A 23,533-nucleotide genomic window follows, 5' to 3' on the forward strand; every position below is an offset into this window, starting at 1 on the left:
TGCAAAACACCAGAATTATAAGCACAGATAAATGCGCACTTTCTAGAAGTGGCATTTCTGTGATAGTAATAAAAAATACACCCACACCAGTAAGCAGTATTTATTATCACCATCACAACCATACCAAACACGCCTACGCTACCCCTCATAAATCAGACAATACCCTTTACACATAAAGCAGGGCATTTCTAATGCAATCCTATGAGAAGGCAGCACTCACAGCAGTGAGACACCAAGTTAGGCTGTTTGTCACTACCAGGACAGGCCATGCAATATGGCACATGTCCTGCCTTTCTACATACATGGCACCCTACCCATAGGGCTAGCTAGGGCGTACTTTAGGGGTGACTTACATGTAGTAAAAGGGGAGTTCTGGGCCTGGCAAGTAAATTTAGATGCCAGGTCCCTGTGGCAGAAAACTGCACACACAGGCCCTGCGCTAGCAGGCCTGAGACAGGTTTGAAAGTCTACTTCAGTGGGTGGCGCAAGCAGCGCTGCAGGCCCACTAGTAGTATTTAATTTACAGGCCCTGGGTATAGAGATACCACTGTACAAGGAAATTATAGGTAAATTAAATATGCCAATTAGGTATAAGCCAATCATACCAACTTTAGATGGGAGAGCACCTGCACTTTAGCACTGGTCAGCATTGATAAAGTGCTCAGAGTCCTAGAGCCAACAGCGAGAGGTCAGAAAAACCAGGAGGAAGGAGGCAAAAAGACTAGGGATGACCATGCGTATGGCCAAAAGTCCAACAGTTAACATACTGCATAGAAACACAATGCATGAAATATGCCCCTGCATAAGGGCTGGGTTTTCACATTTACGTCGCCCGTAGAGCGCGCACTGTCCTGATGTTGACAATGCACTGTCTACATTTCATATTGAAAAGTATTCATTACCTGATAACTGTTTTATATGTGAATCGCAAACAAAGTCCATTTGATACTTGAAAGTGATACATTATTGAAAATGTACTTACCTGCAACAAACATAGTTTTGGTTCTAGAAATAAAGTAAGAAAGCATATTTTTTTGCTACATAAACATTGGCCTGGAGTTAGTCCTTGACTGTGTGCCTCATTTCTTGACGGTTTGTGTACAACAAATGCTTAGCACTGCCCTCTGATAAGCCTAACTACTCGACCACACTACTACAAAAGAGAGCATTATTATTATCTACTTTAGCCGCTGCAAAGCCTCTTGGATCCACTGGACTCTGTGCACACTATATGTTACTTTGGTATAGTATATACAGAGCCAGCGTCCTACAGATGGGTGTAGAGGTTCCTTATTCATTTTAATGCAGGCTGATGAGTCCAAATATCTGGGATAAACAGGGTCATCCTTGGGTCACTGTGAATATGAATTTGCTATCACCTTTGGCCACATCAAATGACAGAAAGGCCATTGGAATTTTGCTTTTGATAACTAAGTCAAATGTATTTACCCCCCGCCTTGAATTGTCATATGTGTATCATCCATGAATGCACCCAGATTGGAGAGGGGATACCAATCTTGGCCTTATTACGTTCAGTCTTGCCACAGGAGTCTCAGGAAAGATTTTAACATCATTAGTAAGAAGCACTTTTGGACAACAGTATTCACATTTTCAAAGGGTCCCTGACAGGTTTTAAAAGGACAGTAAATGCTGCCATGCTTATTGTGACATTACTATTAGAAATGGGGTCTCTAGTAGGCAGTGGTTTGCACCCTGTCCAAGTAGGGACCCTCACTTTAGTCAGATAAGGGATTCACAAAGCTAAGATAAACCCTGCTCACCTCCTTGGTAGCTTGGCTCAAGTAGAATGCTTATTTCAGAGGCAATTTGTAAAGTATTTGTACAAACACAAACAGTAACACAGTGAACACACCACAAAAGTGCTCCACACCAGTTTAGAAAAATAGACAATATTTATCTGAGTAAATCAAGACCGAAACGACAAAGATCCAACATACACTAAGTAAAGATACCACTTTTTAAATGTTCAAATGAGTCTTAATCCATAGGAATCAATGGTTGTATTCTTATAACACACAGTACCTGGGATGCGTCAACAGCAAAGACGATGCCGGTTGCAGGGAAGCTGAGGTGCCAGAAAAGCAAAGCGATGCGTCAGATCCTTACTGTGCAGGGGAGATGATGTGTTGATTCTTTCCTCGCAGGTGAGACGATGTGTTGGTTCATTACTGGTAGAGGAGGCGAAGAGTAGATTTGTTCCTCACAGGAAAGGCGATGCATCGATTTTTGGACACACAGCCTCGGTTCCTTACTGCGGTGTGGGGTTGATGAGAAATTGATACCCAGGGACTGTGTGTGGAAAATCCAGACGTGCTGAGTAGATGGAATCACGCTGAAACAGGTGCTGCCTTGATTCTGTCACTGTAATACCGGCGCTGCATCAATTCCTTCAGCCACAGGACAAGCGCTGCATCAATTTTTCTGCTGCGGCATGTTGGTGCAAGGATTTTCTCCATTAGCTCACCAGCTTCCCCTTCCAAGGGCCCAGGGACTGGAGTTGGCACCATTTGGCAAGTCAGGACTCTCAGCAGAAAAGCCCAGGCACTGGTAGATGAAGTCTTTGATGTCCCTTTTTTAACAGGAAGCAAGTTCAGTTCAAGCCCTTGGAGAACCTTGCAAAGCAGGATGTAGAAAGCAAAGTCCAGTCCTTTCACTTCCAGGACAGAGGCAACAAACAGCAGGCCAGTACAGCAAAGCAACAGGCAGAGTGTCAGTCCCTCCTAAGCATCCAGCTCTTCTTCCTGGCAGAATGTCCTTAGTCCAGAAGGATTCTAACTATGTGGTGTCAGAGGTCCAGTACTTATACCCATATCTGCCTTTGAAGTAGTCAAGAGAAGTCTTTGTAGTGCACAAGACTCTGCCTACCCTACCCTGGCACCAGACACACTCCAGAGGGTTGGAGACTGTTTGTGTGGGGACTGGCACATCCTTATTGAGGTACAAGTGTCAGTCCCTCCCATCACTTTAGCTCAGGAAGACCCTTCAGCCTGGTGATGTGCCATCAGGATATGCAGGGCACACCTCAGCTCCCTTTGTGTGACTGTCTAAAGTGAATGCACAAACAGCCCAACTGTCATCCAGGCCCAGACGAGTGTTCAGCAGACAGGCAAAGGCACAGAATGGTTAAGTAAAAAATGCTCACTTTCCAAAAGTGACATTTTCAAACTTACAATTCAAAAACCAACTTCACCAAAAGATCTATTTTTAAATTGTAAGTTCAGAGACCCCAAACTCCAATCCTCCATCTGCTCCCATTGGGAAATTACATTTAAAAGATATGTCAAGGCAATCCCGATGTTACCCTGTGGGAGAGAGAGGCCTTGCAATAGTGAAAACCACATTTAGCAGTATTTCACTATCAAGACATGTAAAACACTGCACCCTGCCTATAGGGCTGCCTTGGACCTACTTTAGGGGTGACTTACATGTAGAAAAAGGGAAGGTTTGGGTCTGGCAAGTGGGTGCACTTGCCAGGTCGAAATGGCAGTTTAAACCAGCACACACAGACACTGCAGTGGCAGGACTGAGACATGTTTCAGGGCTACTCATGTGGGTGGCACAATTAGTGCTGCAGGCCCACTAGTAGCATTTGATTTACAGGCCCTGATAACAAGCCGAGCACTGTACTATGGATACTAGTAAATCGTGGAGAAACCAATTACCAATATATTTTAGACAAAGAGCACAGGCATTTTAGCACTGATTAGCAGTATAGAGTGTCCAGAGTCATAAAATAAAAAAACAGGTAAATAAAAATCTAGGAGGAGGAAGGCACAAAGTTTGGGTATAACCCTGCAAAAAGGGCCAGGTCCAACAGTTACCATTCAAACCTCCCTAATATAGTTGAATAGCTTAGTCAGAGATTCAGCCAGAATGTCTTGGAATGCTATGTAAAAAAAGACACAGGGAAGCAGCAAGGCCCTATTGCCTTATTTCTCAGCATCCCTTGAATGGCCATTATGACATCTAACTGGGCAATAGAAGCTTTCAACTCTTGTATGATATCTGGGGCCAACTCTGGTGATCTGTAATGCCTCGAATAGATATTTTGTGCACCTAGGTATGTGGTCTGGCCTCGGTACAGCTCAGCATAAAAAGTAGAGAAGACTCTCGATATCTCAGAGCTTTTGTATGTAATTGCATGTTTGTAGGGCATTCAGTTTGAATTCTAGGATGTGATCTGCCTTGCCTCCCTTTTCATAGTCCTTCTACCCAGTATAGATCATTTTCTCAGCAGTCTCCCCTATTAGAAGGTGTACTCACTCACTAAACACTTCTGCCTGGACAGTCAGGTCCACAGAGATGGCTACATTGGCCGTTTGGTCCTGCAGGATTTTTTAGTATGATCTTGGTTTGCAGACTTACTTCTGAGACAGTATTGCTTAGGTACCTATTCTAAGGTAAGGAATCTGCAACTAGAAGTCTCTATCAGATGAGCAAGTTACTTACCTTTGGTAACAAATTATCTGGAAGAGACATATTCTAGTTGCAGATTCCTTACTGACCCACCCATCCTCCCCGCTCTGCGAACTGATTTCTAGGGACAAGGACTCCCTTTCAGGGCCCTAGTTCTGGCACACCACTCTCAGGGTTCTTCATGGCTCCGCGCTTCAGGAGTGGAAAGTGGTGAAAAAAAACTGATGTCAGAGTGCCAGGGTGGCTCCTATATACGATGGAAACGTCATCACGGCGACCACAACGCCAACGACGGACTCAGAGTCGACTGACGTCACCTGACGGCACGCAAGGGTACTACTCGAAGAAAAATCTCTAGATTCAGTCTGACACCTGGGGAAATTCTAAGGTAAGGAATCTGCAACTAGAATATGTCTTTACCAGATAATTTGCTACCGAAAGTAAGTAACGTATTCTTCGAGAAACAAGGATAAAGAGAAATAATATTTGTCCTCATTGGGCACTTATATGTTAAAGCAGGGGTGTCGATTTTTATAAAATATTTAATTTTCCACGGGGCAGGTTGCTTCATAAATCTACTTGTCCTGTAAAAAATCTACTTGGCCCTTTGGTGCCATGTAGTGTAGCAGCAAATTATGGCAGCAATCTCATTAGATAAGATCTCTATTAATAACTAGTCTGATTATGCCTGTGCTAAAACTATAATAGGGCTTGAATACTAGCAACTTCCTTTTTTTGCCACCTTTCCGAAGCTCTACATTCTCGAGTGGGAGGTAGTGGTAAGTAATAGTTCCAGGGTTGGTGTGCCCTTTTGACTCTGTGCAAATCTACTAACTTGCATGTTTTAAGGGTCTTCACCAGCTCTTCTCTAATCGTTTTCCATACTGAGAAAGGTTGGAAATGTACTCCTGACAAGGGTTGGGAATAAAGTGGTTAGAGGGAAAGTGAACTTGTAAGCGCTCAACAGATTTCGCATGAGCAAATTTTCTCATGCATATCTGCTTGTGATAAGATACGGTTCTTAAATATTTTCTAGGAGTATGATTTGCTGATCTACTTCTGTAAATTCTTGTGAATCCATAAAATACATAAATCTGCACTAAGGCAAAGACTTATACTGTGGGGGCACTCTTGAGATGTTCTTTTAGAATTGAGCCCCTATTTAGGCCTGGGTTTACCCAAGACCTTTTGTTTTTATTAAAATTCTCTCTCTCTCTCTCTCTCTCTCTCTCTTTATCCATCTATTATCTTGCTTCAATGTGAATAATATAAATCTGCTCTTTCACAAGGAGCATATTGGCATAAAAAGTAGTTTTGTTCAGTTTCAGGAACTACTATGGCAAAGTGTGCTTTTTGAGACCAAAAAAGTATTTTCCCTTTTTGGCAATGTTTGTTACAAGGGCCTGGCAGCTCCCACCACAATAAAGTTTTACAAAAGTCATGTCAAAACGAGACACGCATTGACATAAACAAGACTGACCACCAATGTCAGACCTATTGACTTTTCCAGTGCTTTTTTATTTTCATGTTTTCCATATCTTTTTGAAACTGGTTACATTAATTTTCCATTATGAATACTTTTTGGAAATATTAGCATGCATCAACCACCAAGCGGGAACCGCCAGAAGACCGTACCGCGGTCAAAAGACCGCGGCGGTCATTCTTACTTTCCCGCTGGGCTGGCGGGCGACCGCCAAAAGGCCGCCCGCCCAGCGGGAAAGCACCAGCAACGAGGAACCATACATGCAAGATGCAACATTAACCTATAGGTGTAAATATTACCTCAACTGCAGACAATTCCTTTCCCTGCTTCATAAGTGGTACTTCAAGCTGGCAGCCAAAGGGTTTATGCTGCAGGGGCTTTCTTGCCTCAAGGACAAAATAAACATGGAAATGTTTTGTCCTTGACACCAAACACTATGTGGTGGACATCGGGCTAAAAGAATTCCACACCCCTGTGTTAAAAGAATATTAATCTCCCTGTTTTGCAACTTGCCTCTGATATCAATCATTCTCCCCCAATTGGTCTTTTAGAGAGGTGTCTAAATGGAATGTTATGCCAGTTTGCAATAATATTGCTATGCTTTTTGACTTATTCGGGGCATGGGAATGATACTGGCATGGAAACAAGTAGAATCTGAGTCTGGGGAGCACCTTGACTCAGAAAGGGGCATCTCTTGAATCATAGCAAAATCAAATTGTTTATCATGAGTACATTTTAGCACTGCACACCTCTTAATCAGGGTCTTAAGGCCCTGTATATTTAAGGTGACTGGATAGAGTGACCATCATAGTAAAGATTGTTTGTTCGGGCCGAGTGCTACCCCACATCAATACCCAAGGTGCCGTACATTTATGCCCCCTAATATTCTTCTAATTGTTCCCCACATTGCTGAGTAACCAAGGATGTGCAAGTCCTGATTACTCCAATGTCCTTACCCCCTTGTCTTTTCCCTAAACTGTCTGAACAAACAAACCAATCACAGGTAAAGTCATTCTTACTTTCCCGCTGGGCTGGCGGGCGGCCGCCAAAAGGCCGCCTGCCCAGCGGGAAAGCACCAGCAACGAGGAAGCCGGCTCCGAATTGAGCCGGCGGAGTTGCTGGTGTGCGACGGGTGCAGTTGCACCCGTCGCGATTTTCAGTGTCTGCCAAGCAGACACTGAAAATCAATGTGGGGCCCTGTTAGGGGGCCCCTGCAGTGCCCATGCCAGAGGCATGGGCACTGCAGGGGCCCCCAGGGGCCCCACAACACCCGTTCCCGCCAGCCTGGTTCTGGCGGTGAAAACCGCCAGAACCAGGCTGGCGGGAAGGGGGTCGGAATCCCGATGGCGGCGCTGCGTGCAGCGCCGCCGTGGAGGATTCACAGGGGCAGCGGGAAACCGCCGGCTTCCCTTTTCTGACCGCGGCTTTACTGCCGCGGTCAGAATAGCCCCAGAAGCACCGCCAGCCTGTTGGCGGTGCTTCCTCCGTCCCCTACCCTGGCGGTCTCGGACCGCCAGGGTAGGAATGACCCCCTAAAGGTTGAATAGGCGCCTTGGTTATCTTGTTAATTTTGGCTCTCCATCCTGTCCATCTTCTCTCTCTATTGACTTTGCATCAGGTCCTTTATGGATGGGCTGAATGGCTGATCTTTCGTCAGTGCTGCCATTGTACAACATCCAGTTAGATGCTACCGTGCCCCCTCTCTCACTGCTCAGCCCTCACTCCCTTCTCCAGCTGTTAGTGTGTGGTGAAGAGTTGCAGAAGATTAATTTGCTACTTTACATTGACACCTACTATGATGATGATTTGGGGGCAACAGGAGTGTGCTTCAAAATACCACTAAGGGGAACTCCTTACAGACTAGACCCCCTTTGGTGAGCCAAGGAAGCTTTTCAGCTTCAGATTTCAGTGTCAATCCATCCGAATATACACCCTACTGGTGTGTCATTCCTTCAGCCATCCGTAACTCAAGGGAGGGCATTTGTGCCCACTACAGTAGGGAAATGGGTTATTCCATGGCTCTTACCAGAGGAGCCCTAGTATCTGACATAGTAATGCTTGTATACTTTTGCTAAACAATACTATTTCACAGTCCAAGATCACAGTGACAGCTACTTTGCCAGGGCTGTTCTGCTTGATTTGCTTGGTTAAATGGCATTCCCACCTCCCAGAGGGAATGCTGTGGGACACATTTATCAGAAAATAAAGTTACCTACCTTTGTTAATGATATTTTTGGTGGACTCAAAATCTTCCATCAGATTCCTCATTGTCCTCAGTCCTCATTTGACAAGTTAGTTCAGTCACTGATAAGATCCCCAGGCATGCAAATATGTGTGTGTCCTGTACTTGTCGCTGTTGTTGATGCTAATCTGTCTCTAATCCAGCTAAATCGGGGAGTTTGTGTCTTTGTGGTGTTGTCAGGTTTATCATTCTAACTCTTATTCAACTAACATTCGGGAAGATGCGTATATTCAGTGAGATCAAATTTACGATTCTAACTCCATTTCATTTAACATTGTGGAAATGCATACATTTGGTGGCAGGCAGCAGATGTACTATTGCCACTCGAGTCAAAGCACTGTTGTGAAAATGTTGCACTCTGGGGCCAAATTTACTATTCCCACTGCAAACTAGGCAACACCGGGGAAAATGCTGAGCTCCGGGCTGATGGGGGACAAATTTACTATTCCCAATCCAAATTAAGCAACATTGGAGAAAGTGTTGGGCCTGTGGAGGGTGTTAGATTTACTGTATGAACTACATACTAAGCAACTTTAGGGAAAGCAGTGGGCACTGGGGAGGAGCCAGAATTACTATCCCCACTCCAGACTAAGAAATGTACAGTTAGGTGCTGGACTGTGTGTTTGGGGAGGGGGGTTTCTGTTTAATATTCTCACTATAAACTACGCAATTTAAGTGGATGTGATGAACTCTTGGGATGTCAGATTTACTATTCCTACTGCTGACTAAGCAATGTTGATCTCTGGGAAGGGCAGGGTCAGATTTACTATTGCTACTTGCAACTTAGCAACACTGCGGAAAGTGTTGGATTTTAGGGTGTGCGGAGGAGCAGTGAAGTATTCCCAATCCAAAATAAAAAACATTGTACAAAATGTTTGCCTTTTTGGGCAACAAGTTTAGTCTTAACACCCAAACTAATCTACATTCAAGGAAAAAAAATGAAAACATAAATTTAAATAAATAGAAAATAAATATACAGTAACAATCTAAATATCAGTAATGTATTACTTATTTCTGTCAATAAAATCGTAAACTAGAATTAATCAAAACAAAAAGTCTTTTAAAGTGACATAAATATAAATCATTTAAAATGTTAGAATATCTTGCATACTAGATGAATATTATTACAGAAATGTCATTCAAAAATGTTATTTTTACAGTCATAACATTTAAAATAGAACATGATTTAAAAACATAAATATATTTTTGAAAATCTGAAAATTATTTTATAAAACATGCACAAATACGTATTTGAAACAAAAATATATATACATTTATATATATATATATATATTTATATACATACATTTCATAACAGTACCCCCGTAATCCCTCTAAATCCAATATCACGAAACATACACAAAACAAAAACATATATATTTTTCAATTAGTAATTAAAAAATATAAAAATATTACTAATGTAGTTAATATTAAACAAAAATGTAGAAACATTATTTTAAAACTCTACCCACACTAACCTCTATAAATCCCAACATCCTGAAACATAAATCACATTAAACTTAAAAATACATGTATGTATTTGAAACGTAACCTTAAAAATATAAAACATATTAAAATATTTTAATAAATAAACAATATTCAAATATTAATTTAAACAACAATGCACCCAAAACCTTTATATGACCCCAAAACGTTCCATTTAAAATGTTTACAGAAAATTCTAAAATATAAAAACATTAACATACACAATAAATTGAAGAACAGTAGGAAAAAAACAACACTCAATTAAATTTAAATTATTAACATAAAGCACCTAACAACTTTATTCAAAACCACAATGTTAAATTAATAGATATAGAAAACATAAATATTATTGTGCCAAAATAAAAACTGATTTACCTACTATTGATATACAATACTTCCATATAATGGCACTCACGATAGTATGACTGATATTAAGAAAAGGTTATATTTTTTCATCGTTGTTAAAGATGCACACCGCTTACTTTGTGCCTTCTCAAGTGTAGCCTTTGGCAGTGGTACAGCCGGATTCACAGTGGAACTCAGCTCAGATTCTGTTAAAATGATGAACTTTGAGATGCTTTCTGAACTGTGAGTCTGTGACCAGAATTTACCCAAACTTTTCAGATGTATTTATCAATAGCTTTGTACAATGCCAAATCCATGAATCACAAAATTGTAAATTCTGTTTGTTAGGTAACATTTGTGAAGATCACCAGAAACCGATCTATGTATGATATATGTTGGACTTAGCCCTCTCTGCAAGGTCATCCCCCAAATTTTTCCTTCAACCTCCTGTTTTCTGAACCTATTTTTGACTCAGCACTCTTTAACACTGCTAACCAGTGCTACAATTCTGGCACTCCTTTAAACATGGTGAACTTGACTTACACCCAATTGGCTCATTTAATTTACTTGTAAGTCCCTAGTAAAGTGGTACCACAGGTCCCTTAGGCCTCTAAGTTAAATACTACTAGTGGGATTGCAGCACTGATTATGCCACCCACTTAAGTAACCTTTTTAAACATGTTTCAGGATTGCCATTGCAACCTCTGTGTGCAGTTCTAAACTGCCATTTGGACCTGTCAAGATAAACTTCTTGTAAGGCCCAAACCTTCCTTTCTAATACATATATGTCACCTCCAGGGTAAGACCTACTTAGTCCAGATGGCTGGGTGCATAGTACTTAAAAAGTTGGACATGTATTTTTAACTTTTTTTTTATAAACAATTTTATTGATTTGTAAGTAATCAACAGTTGTCTTGTCTGTAGTAGTCCATCCATTTGCCCAATATCTGTGAGTCCTTGTAATTGAAGCCTCTGGTGCTGTATATAGGTTTTTCCAGTTGCGCGTACCAGTCCATGCGCCCACTCCACTCAATTACAGTAGGCAGTACGTCAAATCTCCATCTCCGACTCATGTCATGCTTTGTCACCACCTTTGCCAGTCCAATCAAGGAGCCACGCCCACGGTTATCTCCAGTTTCATCAGGAACGCCCAAGTGCCTGTGTGGGTGTAAGAGTGTTAGGGAGTCTCCAAAATCCTGGTTAGAGCAGCCATGATACAATGCCAGTAGGATACAGTGGGGGATACAGCCACCCAACTTGGTAAAAGCACATGCTGGGTCATGGGCACCAGAGACACTGTGGGGGCAGCATCTTGCCAGCTTGCAAGAGTCGGGCGGAGTGAGGTAGGTGGTGTAGAGGTATTTCATTTGTATGAGCTGAAGCTTTGTGGATATTGCTATATTCCGTGGGGCCATTTGCGCCAGAGTCCAATTCTTATCGTTGGGTTGACCAAGCCATCCCTCCCACTTTTGTCTCAGGGACTGGAAACTATCAGGGGCATTTATCACTAGTGTTCAGTAGATTTGGAAGACTCCCCCCTTTCCCAGTCTGTGAATTAATAACTTGGCCTCAACAGGGCTTTGGGCTGGAAGAGTGTAGATTAGAAATTTACATGGCTGTAGGGCATGCCGCAGTTGGAGGTACTTGTGAAATTGTGTCATTACAAGGGGGATGTGTGTCTGAGGATCGTGGAAGGTGCCAATCACACCACTCCTACAGATGTCCACAAGGGTCAAGATACCAATCCTATCCCATTTGCGTAACTTTGCAATTGGGCTATGTACAGGAGGCGCGTCTTCGCCACAGCGGGATCTGGTGCATGAGAGTTTTCCCCCAGCCAATACCCTGAGTTGCCTCTCTCTAGTTATGGAGGACCACCCTTGTAGCTTCTGGGTGATCGTTCAAAATCGGTGCGATCATAACGGATCCCTATCAGCCGTTCAGGTCCTAGGACGGAGAGTTAATTGTGAAAGGCAGAGTCATCCCATCCCCCAGTCAAACAATCAATAATACCCAGTAGTTTATAATAGAGTTGGATGTCTGCCATACTCACACCCCGTTGTATACTGATTTCTCCAGTCTGTCATGTGTAATGCAGGAGGGCCAAGCGACTAGAAGAATGTGCAAAGTGTGGAAGTCAGTTCCCAGAACCACCAATCTGTGATATGAAGCTGGAAGTTTTAGAAGACTTAGAGATACCTGGAGAGTACCATAATCTTAACTATGGTGATCTTCCTGAGAATCATCAGTGTTAGTGCATCTCAAGATTAGAAGTCTGTTTTCACTGTCTGGGTCAGGGAGGTAAGACTGACATTCCAAGTCGCAGCAGGGTTCCTGATGGCCCCCTAGGTATTTGAAACTAGAGGCACAACTAGACATAGATAGTTTCCAAGTTGCATCCTCGTCTCCCTCAGTCAGCTACCCTAGTAGGAATTTCTTCAGGTTAATCGAAAGGCCTGATGCCTGTTCATAGTGAACTCATATTTTCATACACCGGGATGGACAGAGATCTGGGGATGGAAGAGGTAGTCTGAATACAGGACAATCCTGTCCTCAGAGCCGTCTACCCATTCCCAGCCCACCACTCAGGCATTGCAGTGTATTAGTTGAGCTGGAGGCTCAATTGTCAGGGCATAAAGGAGTAATGGTAAGGGGCAACCTTGTTTAGTGCCTCCACAGAGGGGAAGATGTGTGACAGAACCCCATTGATCAATACTCATTCCTGCAGCTCAGTGTATAGGATGACAATGTAGCTATGGAGTCTGGAGCCCAGACCCATTCTCTCCAGTGCCTCGGTCAAGAAGGCCCAGTCTACAGTATTGAAGGCTTTTTCAAGGTCCAGAAGGAGAAGGGCGAGTGGGTCTCGGAGGTAAGCCATGTGGGCCATGGCTAAGTGGAGAGGTCGGATACAATGTTGTGTGCTGCTTTCCAGCATGAAGCCACATTGGTCTAGGTGGATCAATGTAGTTAATATTGTACTAAGTTTTTTGGAAAGAAGTTTGGTAAAGATCTTCACCTCTGCATTGATGAATGAAGAAGGCGCATTGATCCTCTGGGCCCCCTGGTTTAGGTATAACCATCATTGTGGTGGTGTCAATGTTTCGGGGGAATTTACCCCTTTCAGCCACCTCCTGATACAAATTAAGCAGATGAAGGATTAACTGGGTAGAATATCTATGGCCTATCTAAGGCTGCATGGTCCACCTAGGGAAGCATGGCAAGTGGGATATTGATCAGGATTGAGTGTAGTCATTTGCAATGTATGCTTTCTTGGTAGGCATGAAGCGATTTAAAGTAGGAGGAAAAAAACTGCGGATGTAGCCTTAGATGTTGTCATGGAGTGGGGATCATTACACAATGCAGGCACTATACGGGACGCCTTCCCCAGTGACCAACCAGGATAATAGTTTATCTGATTTCTCGCCATGTTTGTAGACCCATTGCATAGAAGCCATCCAACATTGGTGGGCCTCCTCCATTGCTAATTATCGGAGGGTCTCTTTTACTGCCGTCAGCCAGCGATGGAGGATCTCATTTGGGTGCCTACTGGATTGCCTTTCAGGGTCCAGAATCTGAGTTTCAAAGGCTTTCAATGTGCTTGCCCTTTTTTTCTTGGCTCGTCTGATACATTTCTTGGCAAATCCCTGAATGGTCGCCTTCCAGCCACCCAAAGGACACTTGTGGAGTTCACCATACCTTCATTGAGTGCATAGTAGTGTTCCTTTTTGGCGGAGGGGAATTTTACGCATTTTTCATCCTGGAAGTACCAGACTTTGAAGTGCAATATTGGTCACAGTGCTTCGCCACCACCCCCCAGTTCCACCTCTCCTGGAGAGTGATCGGAAATTCCCCTAAAGTGTATGTCTGCTTAAGTGACTGGTAGCATATATGTCACTGAGAGGAGAATGAGTTCAGTATGCAAGACTAACTTATATGATGATGTGTGAGTGTATTTCCTCTGGGAAAAATGCTGGTTTCTCCAGCTATCACAGAGACCGAGGGCATGCATCTAACCTTCAAGTTTACCTGCATGGGCCAAGCGGGCTGCCATGGGGTGGCCTGAAGTGTCAGACTTTTGGGTGGCTTTGATATCACCTCCAGTGTTCTATGTGGCATCCCAGAAGTAACCTGTGTCAAGGCAGCAACAGTCCCTGACTGCAGGTAGGGAGGAATGTATACACTGAGGAGGTTTTAGTGTTTCCCTTTCAAAAGACAAAAGACCCTCTATCCCTATGTATCTGCCTAATGTGTCCACATTTGTGGCAGTCACAGTGAAAGGTAGGTTCTTCTAATGGAGCATAGCCCCCCCACCCTCCACTGGGATGGGAATGAGTTCAGTATGCAAGACTGACTTATGTGACGATGTGTGATTATATTCCATCTGGTAAAAATGCTGGGTTCTCTAGCTATCACGGAGACCCAGGGCATGCATCTAACCTCCAAGTTTACCTGCATGGGCCAGGCGGGCTGCTGTGGGGTGGCCTGAGGTGTCCAAATCAGGCTTTAGGTTGGCATTAATATCACCTCCATTGTTCTATGCGGCATCCCAGAAGTAACATGTGCCAAGGCAGCAACAGTCCGTGATTGCAGGTAGGGAGGAATGTATACACTGAGGAGGTTATCGTGTTTCCCTTCCAAAAGACCCCCTACCCCTATGTATCTGCCTACTGGGTCCACATTCGTGGCAGTCACAGTGAAGGGTAGGCTCTTCTAAAGGAGAATAGTGCCTTCTCCCTCCCGGGATCACCAGCAAATCCCATATGAAACACTTTATCTTATCCATAGTGATGTAGCGAGGATGAGGGTCTGGTGGCCCTTGGCATAATGCAGAAGCGATGTTTTCTTGATGCGATCTAGGTAGCAATTCACATTGCAAGACAAAACAAGAAGTCTCATTTCTTGGGTGTCTGCAGAGAAAAATGACGATGACACATGGTGTGGATGGGACCATACAGGGGTGTTCAGGACCCTTCAGGGTTAGTTAGGTAGGACCTGGCCATTGTCTCCAGGAGATGTTAAAAGCTCTGCAGAGGGTTTAGAAGGTGCTACTGAACAGTAAACTACAAACCGTATCCAAATACCCCATAACTTCTCCCTCTCTATGCTTCTCTCCCAGAAGCATCTGTCACCCTAACATTCCTTTCAAGTAAAACCAAGAAAACAGTCAAACCTTTGACTGTTGGTGAGGGTGTCAAATGGATCTCAACCAAAAGTAAGGATTTTGAGGCATGGAACCCGTAATAGTTTGACTGTTCCTGGTTGTCTGAGGCTTGAGCCTCCTTCTCTGTAGCGTTGTCCTCTGGATTCCAATGCGAGGGCGGAGGCCCGTCCCTATCTCGGGGAGAGGCCCCCCTCTGGGGAACAGATGTATCATGTGCGTCATATTCCGAGGATCCCAACCATCTCCTCTTTCAAGTACGGTTACTCCAAGAGCCCGATTTCAAGAGCACACTGGTCCTAGGTGTAGGACACGGGTCTCCCTGCCGTCCAGTGGTTCTCCACTGGGGCCACATCTTCAGCAAATATTGGTCTCAGTGTCCAGTCGCCCCCTCCTATCCTGCCTCCAAAGTATCAAACAAGTGGGAACAGTCTTTGAAAAGCAATTTGCGCTGTGCAGGTTAGATCAGCATGTATCGGCTATTTAATGCTCGGATTTCTTGCTTGACCCTGTTGAAGGACTTCCTTTGAAGCTGGGTCGAGTGGGAGTAGTCTGGGAAGATCATGATGTGATTGGACTGGAACTTCAGGATTCCTGCTATGCAGGCCTCTGGCAGGATAGCACCTCTTTCCTGGTAATTGAGCAACTAGGCAGAGGGGCAGCTCCAGCAAAAACCAGCGGTAGAGCACCCCTCTGTGATCCATGGTTTCAGCCAAGTTTTGAGAAATTTCACAGGGGACTAGGCCTCCACCACCTCAGGGTACCCCACTAAGTGCAGGTCTGTTTTCAGCCTTCACCAGCCACTGCTCAAGGGTAGCAGTTAAGCAGAGTGTCTTTGGCTTTAAGGGTGGTAACATCATCTTCAATCGTGGAGATCCTATCCTGCGCCTCGGTCAACCTGTAGCCACATTGCAAAGGTCCTGTCTGAGGAGCGCTATATCAGCCCCAACTTCTCCTACCTTGGTCATGACCGCTCTTCAAAGCACTGGGATAGCCAAAAGAATAGCGTCCATATCTGCTGGGCCAATCATCTCTGTGGGCCCTGCATTCCGGTCTTTAATTTGTCAATCCTGGACTGGGTCTGGGACACTGTAGCCTTATCCTTCCCACCAGCGTGCTTACTTGCCACAGGGAGACCGCACGACCAGCCAGGGCCTTAAGGTCAGGCCTCACCTATTCACGTGAAACCAGCACCACTGTTCTCTCCCTTGTGGGTGAGCCCAGCCAGTTCACTTGGGGGACGAGCAGCAGTAGCCCCTTCCCCTGGCTCTACTGGGTGCTGAGTCCACCCACCCCAATTGAGGCCGCCTCTGTTGAGGCTCCCCATATGCTGGTGGGTGCGCTGAGTAAGCTGGCATGGTGTGGGAAGTACAGTGGAGGGAACTCACAAGAGGGCCAAGACCTCTGGAGCCTCAATCCCTTGTTGCTTCCTTTGCTCCTTCATCCGACGTAGTTGGCGCATACTCCATGCGTGGTCCTCAGTCACAGAAAGGACCAGCCCACCACCAGGGCTGTGTACAGGCTGCAGCCATCTTTGTGGGAGGCAGAACCGCCATTGTCCGCCGTCCCACTTATTTTCGACAGGGGGCTCTGTGGGTGGGGGTTTGGCACAAGAAGCCAGGGCTGATTCACTGGGGGCGAGGTCCCAGGCCTCGGGGTCAGGCTCCACTCAAGTGCCAGTAGCCAGTGCCACCATTTGCTCTCAAATGGGGGGGCATCAGTTCACTTCAGGGGCTGGCAGTGGCAGCCTCGCGCCCCAACTCCACCACCTCTGGTCTTCCCGACCGAGGCCGCATAAGTCAAAGCCTCACATTCCCCGCAGGGTGGGGCCTGAGTGACCAGGCCGGGCAAGGGGAACTCAGCAGAGGGGGCTTGCTACAAAACAAAGGCCCCAAGGTCCTTAGGTACTTGGCGCCTCCTCCAATCTTCCACCAGCCACTGCTAGCACACCTCTCCTTTGCGAGCAACAATCACAGGAGGCACCAGGTCACAACCAGGGCCGTGTCCCATATAGACATCGCTGTCCCTCAGGGGAGTGAGGACACATATCGGCCCATGCGCCAAAGATCTCAGTGTGGCACACTGAAACAACTATGCCTCCCAAGGGAACAATTCAGCAGGTCCTGGCTTGTACGATGGAGGCTGGTGGAGGAGGTCACAGAGCACAGCTGATGTGTGCCGCCATCTTAGCCGGCCAGGCCAAGCGCCCGTACTTTTAACTTTTATATGTCCTGGTAGTGAAAAACTCCAAAATGTGTTTTTTACTACTGCAAGGCCTACTTCTCCCATATGATTACACTGATTGGCCTCATTACATTTAATAAGTGTTAACTTTCAATTGCAGGTCGAAATGTTTAGTTTGGTGTCTGAAGAATTGTAATTTAACTCCCTCTTTAATGGGAAAGTCGAATTTTAAGTCACAATTTTGAAAATATCACTTTTATTTTCTTGTCCCAGCCATTTAGTGGAGATAGTTGTTGTGTAGTGCTTCCAGAGAGTGAGACAAAGGGGGAAAGGTGTTGAAATCTCTGACTTGATGGGGGAGGTGCTGTCACACTCACAAAGGTTTTGACTCTAGTCTGTTGTGCCTCCAGACAAGCTGGGGCCAGGGCAGGTGAGGCAGGAAATTCCAAACACATCTGGGAGTAGAAACCCCAAGAACCTTCTCCTACTTCAAAGCTGATACCAAGTTTAAATAGTGGACCCTCAGAACCAACTCTTCAGTACACCCCTGGACCTGTGGAATACTCAGAAGGATTGCTGTGCTGATCTGCAAGAAGGAATGCTACTCTGCTGCCCTTCTGTCTGAGTGAGAATGACTGGACCTGCATCTTGGACCCAGGACCTCCAAAGTGACTCCAACGTTTAGCTGGGTGGCCTGCTGATCAGAGTATCAGGGATGGAAAATACTCCAACCACCTTGAACCCGGTCCCTGGACTCTACCTGTTGTGAGCCTTGCCCTCCAAGGGGTGCCACCCCAGTCCTGGACACTTGGAAATGGGCCTCTAGGTGCTCTGGCAGCCCAGCTGTGGTCTCTTGGACAGAAACGATGCAGCGCAATGCATAGCCTTGGAACTGCAACAGACAGATGAATCCCTGAACCAGGACACTGCAGCTCCTCAGAACTGCTACTGCACAATGCAACCTCAATGCCAAACCTTTCATCAACAACTCCTCAGAACCACTCCTGCACAACTCATTCTCAACACTGGATCTCTCACCGCCCCGTAACCCGGATTTAAGGTACTTTGTTCAGCAGGCCTAACTTAGCCCCTGTATCTGGCCACTGCTCAATTGCAGTTGGCCTGAAGTTGTGACTTTGTCCTGGCCCAGTGTGACTGTGTACCCACAGTTGGCGCTTTGTGCTTTTTGGCACTATTTTCACTTAAATCTTTAAAATTGCATATTTCTGGTTCTACTGATTGGATTTTTGTTGTTTTGGTCTCAAATAGTTTATTAACTTTTACTCTATTTTTCTAAGTTGGTGTGGAATTTTTCTTGTGTTGTGTTTTCAGTTTATTACTGTTTGAAGTGCTGCAGAAATACTTTACACAATGCCTCTAAGTTAAGCATGACTTCTATTGTACCAACCTACCAGAGGGTTAAGCACAGGTTAACTTAGGGTTTGCTTGTGTTTCACCTTGACAAGAATTGTGGTTGCTGGTTGAGTAGGGTTCCACCCCCTTCAACCAGTAACCCAATTTAATCACAAATATTCATGCTAGACAACATCACAATAAATTCATTAATAAATTAACCCGCACATTTGTAATAGTTACATATACAAATTATCTTTGTGTATCAATTTAGGCTCACCCTCTGCCAGACAATGAGTAGGTTTCTGAAATCTGATCATAAATGAAAAACAGTATGTGATGAATCCATTATTCTTAATAGCGTTTTGTAATCAATTCCTTACAGATGATATCAGTCGAAAGAGTACTGGAGTATACACAACTGGATAAAGAAGCCTCATGGGAGTCCAAAAAGCGTCCTCCACCGGACTGGCCAAGCAAAGGGGTTATTGCTTTCGAAAATGTAAATTTTGCTTACAGTTTGGATGGACCTTTGGTTTTAAAGCACTTGACTGCCTTGATTAGATCAAAAGAAAAGGTATATTGTAAATTCTTTCACAGATCATTTCTTATATTTTGGCTGTGCCTTCTATCTCGAATCTGTCAGAATACAATTTCCTGTTCAATCATGCATTACATTCATGCTGCATTCTTAGAGCAGTCGTATGGTGTATCCTATTGCAGCAGTTCAGAAAAATAAGTTTTTGATGGCATGTGTGACTGTAAATATACATGCTTTGCATACTCTTTCTTTCCATCTTCTCTTTATCGATGCTACTGTATGTCAATCGCACATTCCTATCTAAGCGTTCATATTGCTTCGTCGGTACGGGCACCGACCATGAGTCTCCCGGGCGTCTTCGACTGCCTCTGGCGTGCCTTACCATACGGCACCGACAGTTATGTTGAGCTTATGGAACAAACGTTGTTTCGTTTCTATCCTTGGTGCCACACTAAATTTCTCCACACTGACCAACATCTGGTGTGTCCCTTGTGCCCTTCCCCCGATAGCTACCTCTGACGTCTGTAGAGGACGCTTCGCGGCTGAAGAGCTCATTGACTGGAGATGGTGCACAAGGCTTTGGATGACACCCCCGACATCTTTGGGGAGGAACACGCCCAAGAGGAGGCTTTCTCGATCCAGGACTTCAACGTGCAGTTGGATATTGAAAGCCATAGCTGTGCAACCCGTCAGAACCGTGGCCCCTCCAGCCCACCCTAAGACTATCAAAAAATCTATTGTAGAAGTCACCGAACCACCACTGCAACCAGGCCATGGCTAGATCCGAAAAACTGTTTTAGCTGCCCCGCCCTCCGGCTTGGCTCCGAAAATAGCCAAGACAAAGACAGCATGTTCTGCTTTGACCTCGGTCCGAGACGTTGCTGCCATCTCGGTCTAAACTTCGGCTCTGAGTTCTTCGGCTCTGAGCTGACCAGCTACCACCGCAACCTTGGTGCAGACGAAATCGCACTGACTGAAAACTTTGGTGCTGAAAACCAAAAAACATGAAAACATTGGAGTAGAAAGACTATAGTCAGTCTTCAGCTACATCTTCACCTGTGGAACCCATTTTGGAAACAATGGATGCTCGTCAGCACCACCTCCATATTCAGGAGGGTAAAGGAAGCATTATTGCTCCTCCCCTTGTACTTTTCAATAGGAAGCTGTCTTTCCAAGAGGCTTTGGACACTTCTCCATCTACAAAGAAGACTACCAATGAAAAGGCTACCAGCACTTCTCACAAGCCTTCTCCACTTCTTCCTCCTCCTGATCTACCTTCTCCACCCCCTCCACCCCTTTTTCTCCACCTCCCTCCCCTCCTCATTCACCTGTCTCACCTACTGCAGGAAATTACACCCTTCAGGGATCCCCTTTACATGCTGGGGAAGATTTGGGTGGGACACAGCATGACCTGAGTCCATGGGACACATATGACCCTGGCCCCATACTGATCAATGATCCAGATTTGTACCCTGCATGCCCGTCACTACTAGAGGATAGTACATCATACCAGAGGGAAGAGGCAAGGGCAGCCGATTTGCACAATGTGGAGCTTCACAGAGACCCTATCGAACAGGACTTCCTCTTCGATATGTTTACATCTACCGAAAAGGATATCAGATTTCTCCCTTTGCTCCCTGGGTCGCTTTGTCACGCTGATGAAATTTTCCAAAAAGCCCGTCCCCTCTAGGGTTATCACCTCTAGAGTCGATAAGAAATAAAAGCCTGCACTGCAAAAGACGGCAGAAAATTGTTGCAGAGGGGCAAACAATAACTAATAAATCTATATGCTGTGCCCTAGATGCTGCAGCTACAGCTGCATGCAGCATTAAAACAAGTGTCTAAATAAGAAGGCATGCGTGACTTCGATGCTCTCTGTTTGCAAACCAGAGGTCCAGCAAGCGGTGCTTAACATGCCCTTTGATAAGGAACATCTTTTTGGTCCTCAAGTGGATTCTACCCCTGAGAAACTGAAAAAAGACACAGACACAGCTAAAGCCATGGGTGCTCTAAAGTCCCCCCACACAAAGGCGCACTTTACATCACCCCACCTTCAGAGGTAGTTACAACTCCATATTCTCCAAGGCATCTAGGGCCATATGTACAAACACTTTTTCCCATAGACACAGAATGGGGAAAAACCTTTGCTACATCTGGCCCCCACTTCCCAAACTAGAAAGCCTCTACCCTCCTATTAAAGGGGTTTCTATAAAGGGTCCTATTGAGGGAACAATAACAAGAGCAGAGGTAAGAGCACCACCTCTCGAGGCTCTACCTCCACTGCAAAGCAGAGACTATCTCCATCTTCCCCCCGCACACTCCACACCTGACAGGGGACAGCTTCAAGATTTCCATCCACAATGGGTCAACATAACCACGGATCAATGGGTCCTTTCCATTATCCAACATGGTTATTGTCTGGAGCTCATTACCACTCCTCCAAACATTCCCCCTTGCACTCACAGGCTCTCCCAAAAGCCTCTCACCCTTTTCAAACAAGAGGTTAAATCCCTTCTCAAAGGGGCCATCAAGCCTTTTCCCTTACAACACCAGGGGTTAGGTATACCCCCATACTTCCCCTATTCACAAAAAAGACATCTCTCACAGGCCTATTGTGGACTTCAGACCATGAAATCAGTACATTCTCTTGGAACACTTTCATATGGTTACTCTCCAAGACGTTAGTCCACTTCTACAACAAGGTGACTTTATGATGGCCCTTGATCTAGAGGACACCTACTTCCATATTCCCATCCACCCTGCACACCACAAAATACCTAAGATTAGTGGTTGCAGGCAAACATTACCAGTTCAAAGTCCTGCCTTTCTGAGTCACGACTGCTCCCACAGTCTTCTCAAAGTGCTTAGCAGTAGTCGCTGCACACCTCAGAAGACAAAACATACGGGTTCCCTTACCTAGACAACAGACTCATTAAAGCCAGCACATTACCACAGTGCCAGTATCACTCTCAGCTGACAGTGGATCTCCTTCACACTCTGGGCTTCACAATCAACTTTGCCAAATCCCATCTCCAACTGTTTCAGATACAGCCCTATCTAGGAGCTAGTCTCAATGCATAGTTGGGGCTAGCATACCCCAATCTGGCTTGGGTTCACAGATTTCAGTCTCTTCTCTCTCAGTTTCAGGAGAATTGCACGTACACAGCCAGGACTATTATGCGCCTGTTAGGTATGATGACCCCCTGCATTGCTATCATTAGCCATGCCCATCTCCACATGTTTGCCCTATAGTAGTGTCTGTCTCATCAGTGGTCTCAGTCAAAGGGTCACCTAGAAGATTTAGGCCCTCATTACGACCTTGGCGGGCGGCGATCGGACCGCCGGGCTCCCACCAATGGGGCTGCACCCCCGCCGCGGCCATTTGGAGATCCCCGCTGGTCCAGCGGGCGGAAACCTAGTTTCCACCCGCCGGCCCAGCGGGGATCTCGGCCGCAACACAGAAGCCGGCTCCAAATGGAGCCGGCGGTGTTGTGGCTGTGCGACGGGTGCAGTTGCACCCGTCGCGCTTTTCACTGTCTGCTATGCAGACAGTGAAAAGCTGGACGGGGCCCTGTCAGGGGGCCCCTGCACTACCCATGCCAGTGGAATGGGCAGCGCAGGGGCCCCCAGGGGCCCCATGACTCCCTGTACCGCCAGCCTTTTCCTGGCGGTTCAAACCGCCAGGAAAAGGCTGGCTGTCGGGGGACTCGTAATCCCCTAGGCAGCGCTGCTAGCAGCACTGCCCTGGCGGATTACTACCGCCGGGGCCATTGTGGCGGGAAACTGCCGGCCCCGGCGGTGCGACCGCGGTGCTTCCGCCGCGGTCGTAATGACCTGGGAAGCACCGCCAGCCTGTTGGCGGTGCTTCCGTCATAACCCCCTTAGTATTGTTAGACTGCAGTACTGACTGCTCTCTGCAATGGTGGAACACCAATAATCTTTTGAAATGGCAGCCTGTTCTGGACCCTGTGTCTCAAGTCATTCGGACCGCAGATGCATCACTGATGGGTTGGAGCCCTCACGTTCAAGACCTCACAGTACAGGGATCTCAGGCACCAATCCCTACATATCAATTACCTCAAGCTTCAGGCAGTATTTCCAGCCCTGAAAGCATTTCTTCATCACTTTTCTCACCGCATTCACCTGGTGGCAGAGTATCTCCCCGAAACGGACAATGACTTTGCAGACCTTCTCAACAACAAGTCCACAAATGGGAACTCCACCCACAAGTCCTTCAAAAATACTTCATAAAGTGGGGAACTCCTCAGATAGACCTTTTCGCCACAGTAGGAAACGCAAAATGCC

At 45.7% G+C, this 23,533-nt stretch overlaps 1 protein-coding gene across 1 annotated transcript in view; it reads left to right on the forward strand.

Moving 5' to 3' along the window:
* ABCC4 (ATP binding cassette subfamily C member 4 (PEL blood group)) overlaps nucleotides 1-23,533 on the forward strand; it is a 1,378,868-nt gene that overhangs the window by 1,077,570 nt on the left and 277,765 nt on the right. The window contains exon 25 of the mRNA XM_069205134.1: nucleotides 19,073-19,264. Coding sequence (XP_069061235.1) covers nucleotides 19,073-19,264 — 192 coding nt within the window. The remainder of the gene's footprint in view (nucleotides 1-19,072; nucleotides 19,265-23,533) is intronic.

This window comes from Pleurodeles waltl, chromosome 8 (genome assembly GCF_031143425.1).
Source record: "Pleurodeles waltl isolate 20211129_DDA chromosome 8, aPleWal1.hap1.20221129, whole genome shotgun sequence".
In the NCBI taxonomy this organism is placed as follows: Eukaryota; Metazoa; Chordata; class Amphibia; order Caudata; family Salamandridae; genus Pleurodeles; species Pleurodeles waltl.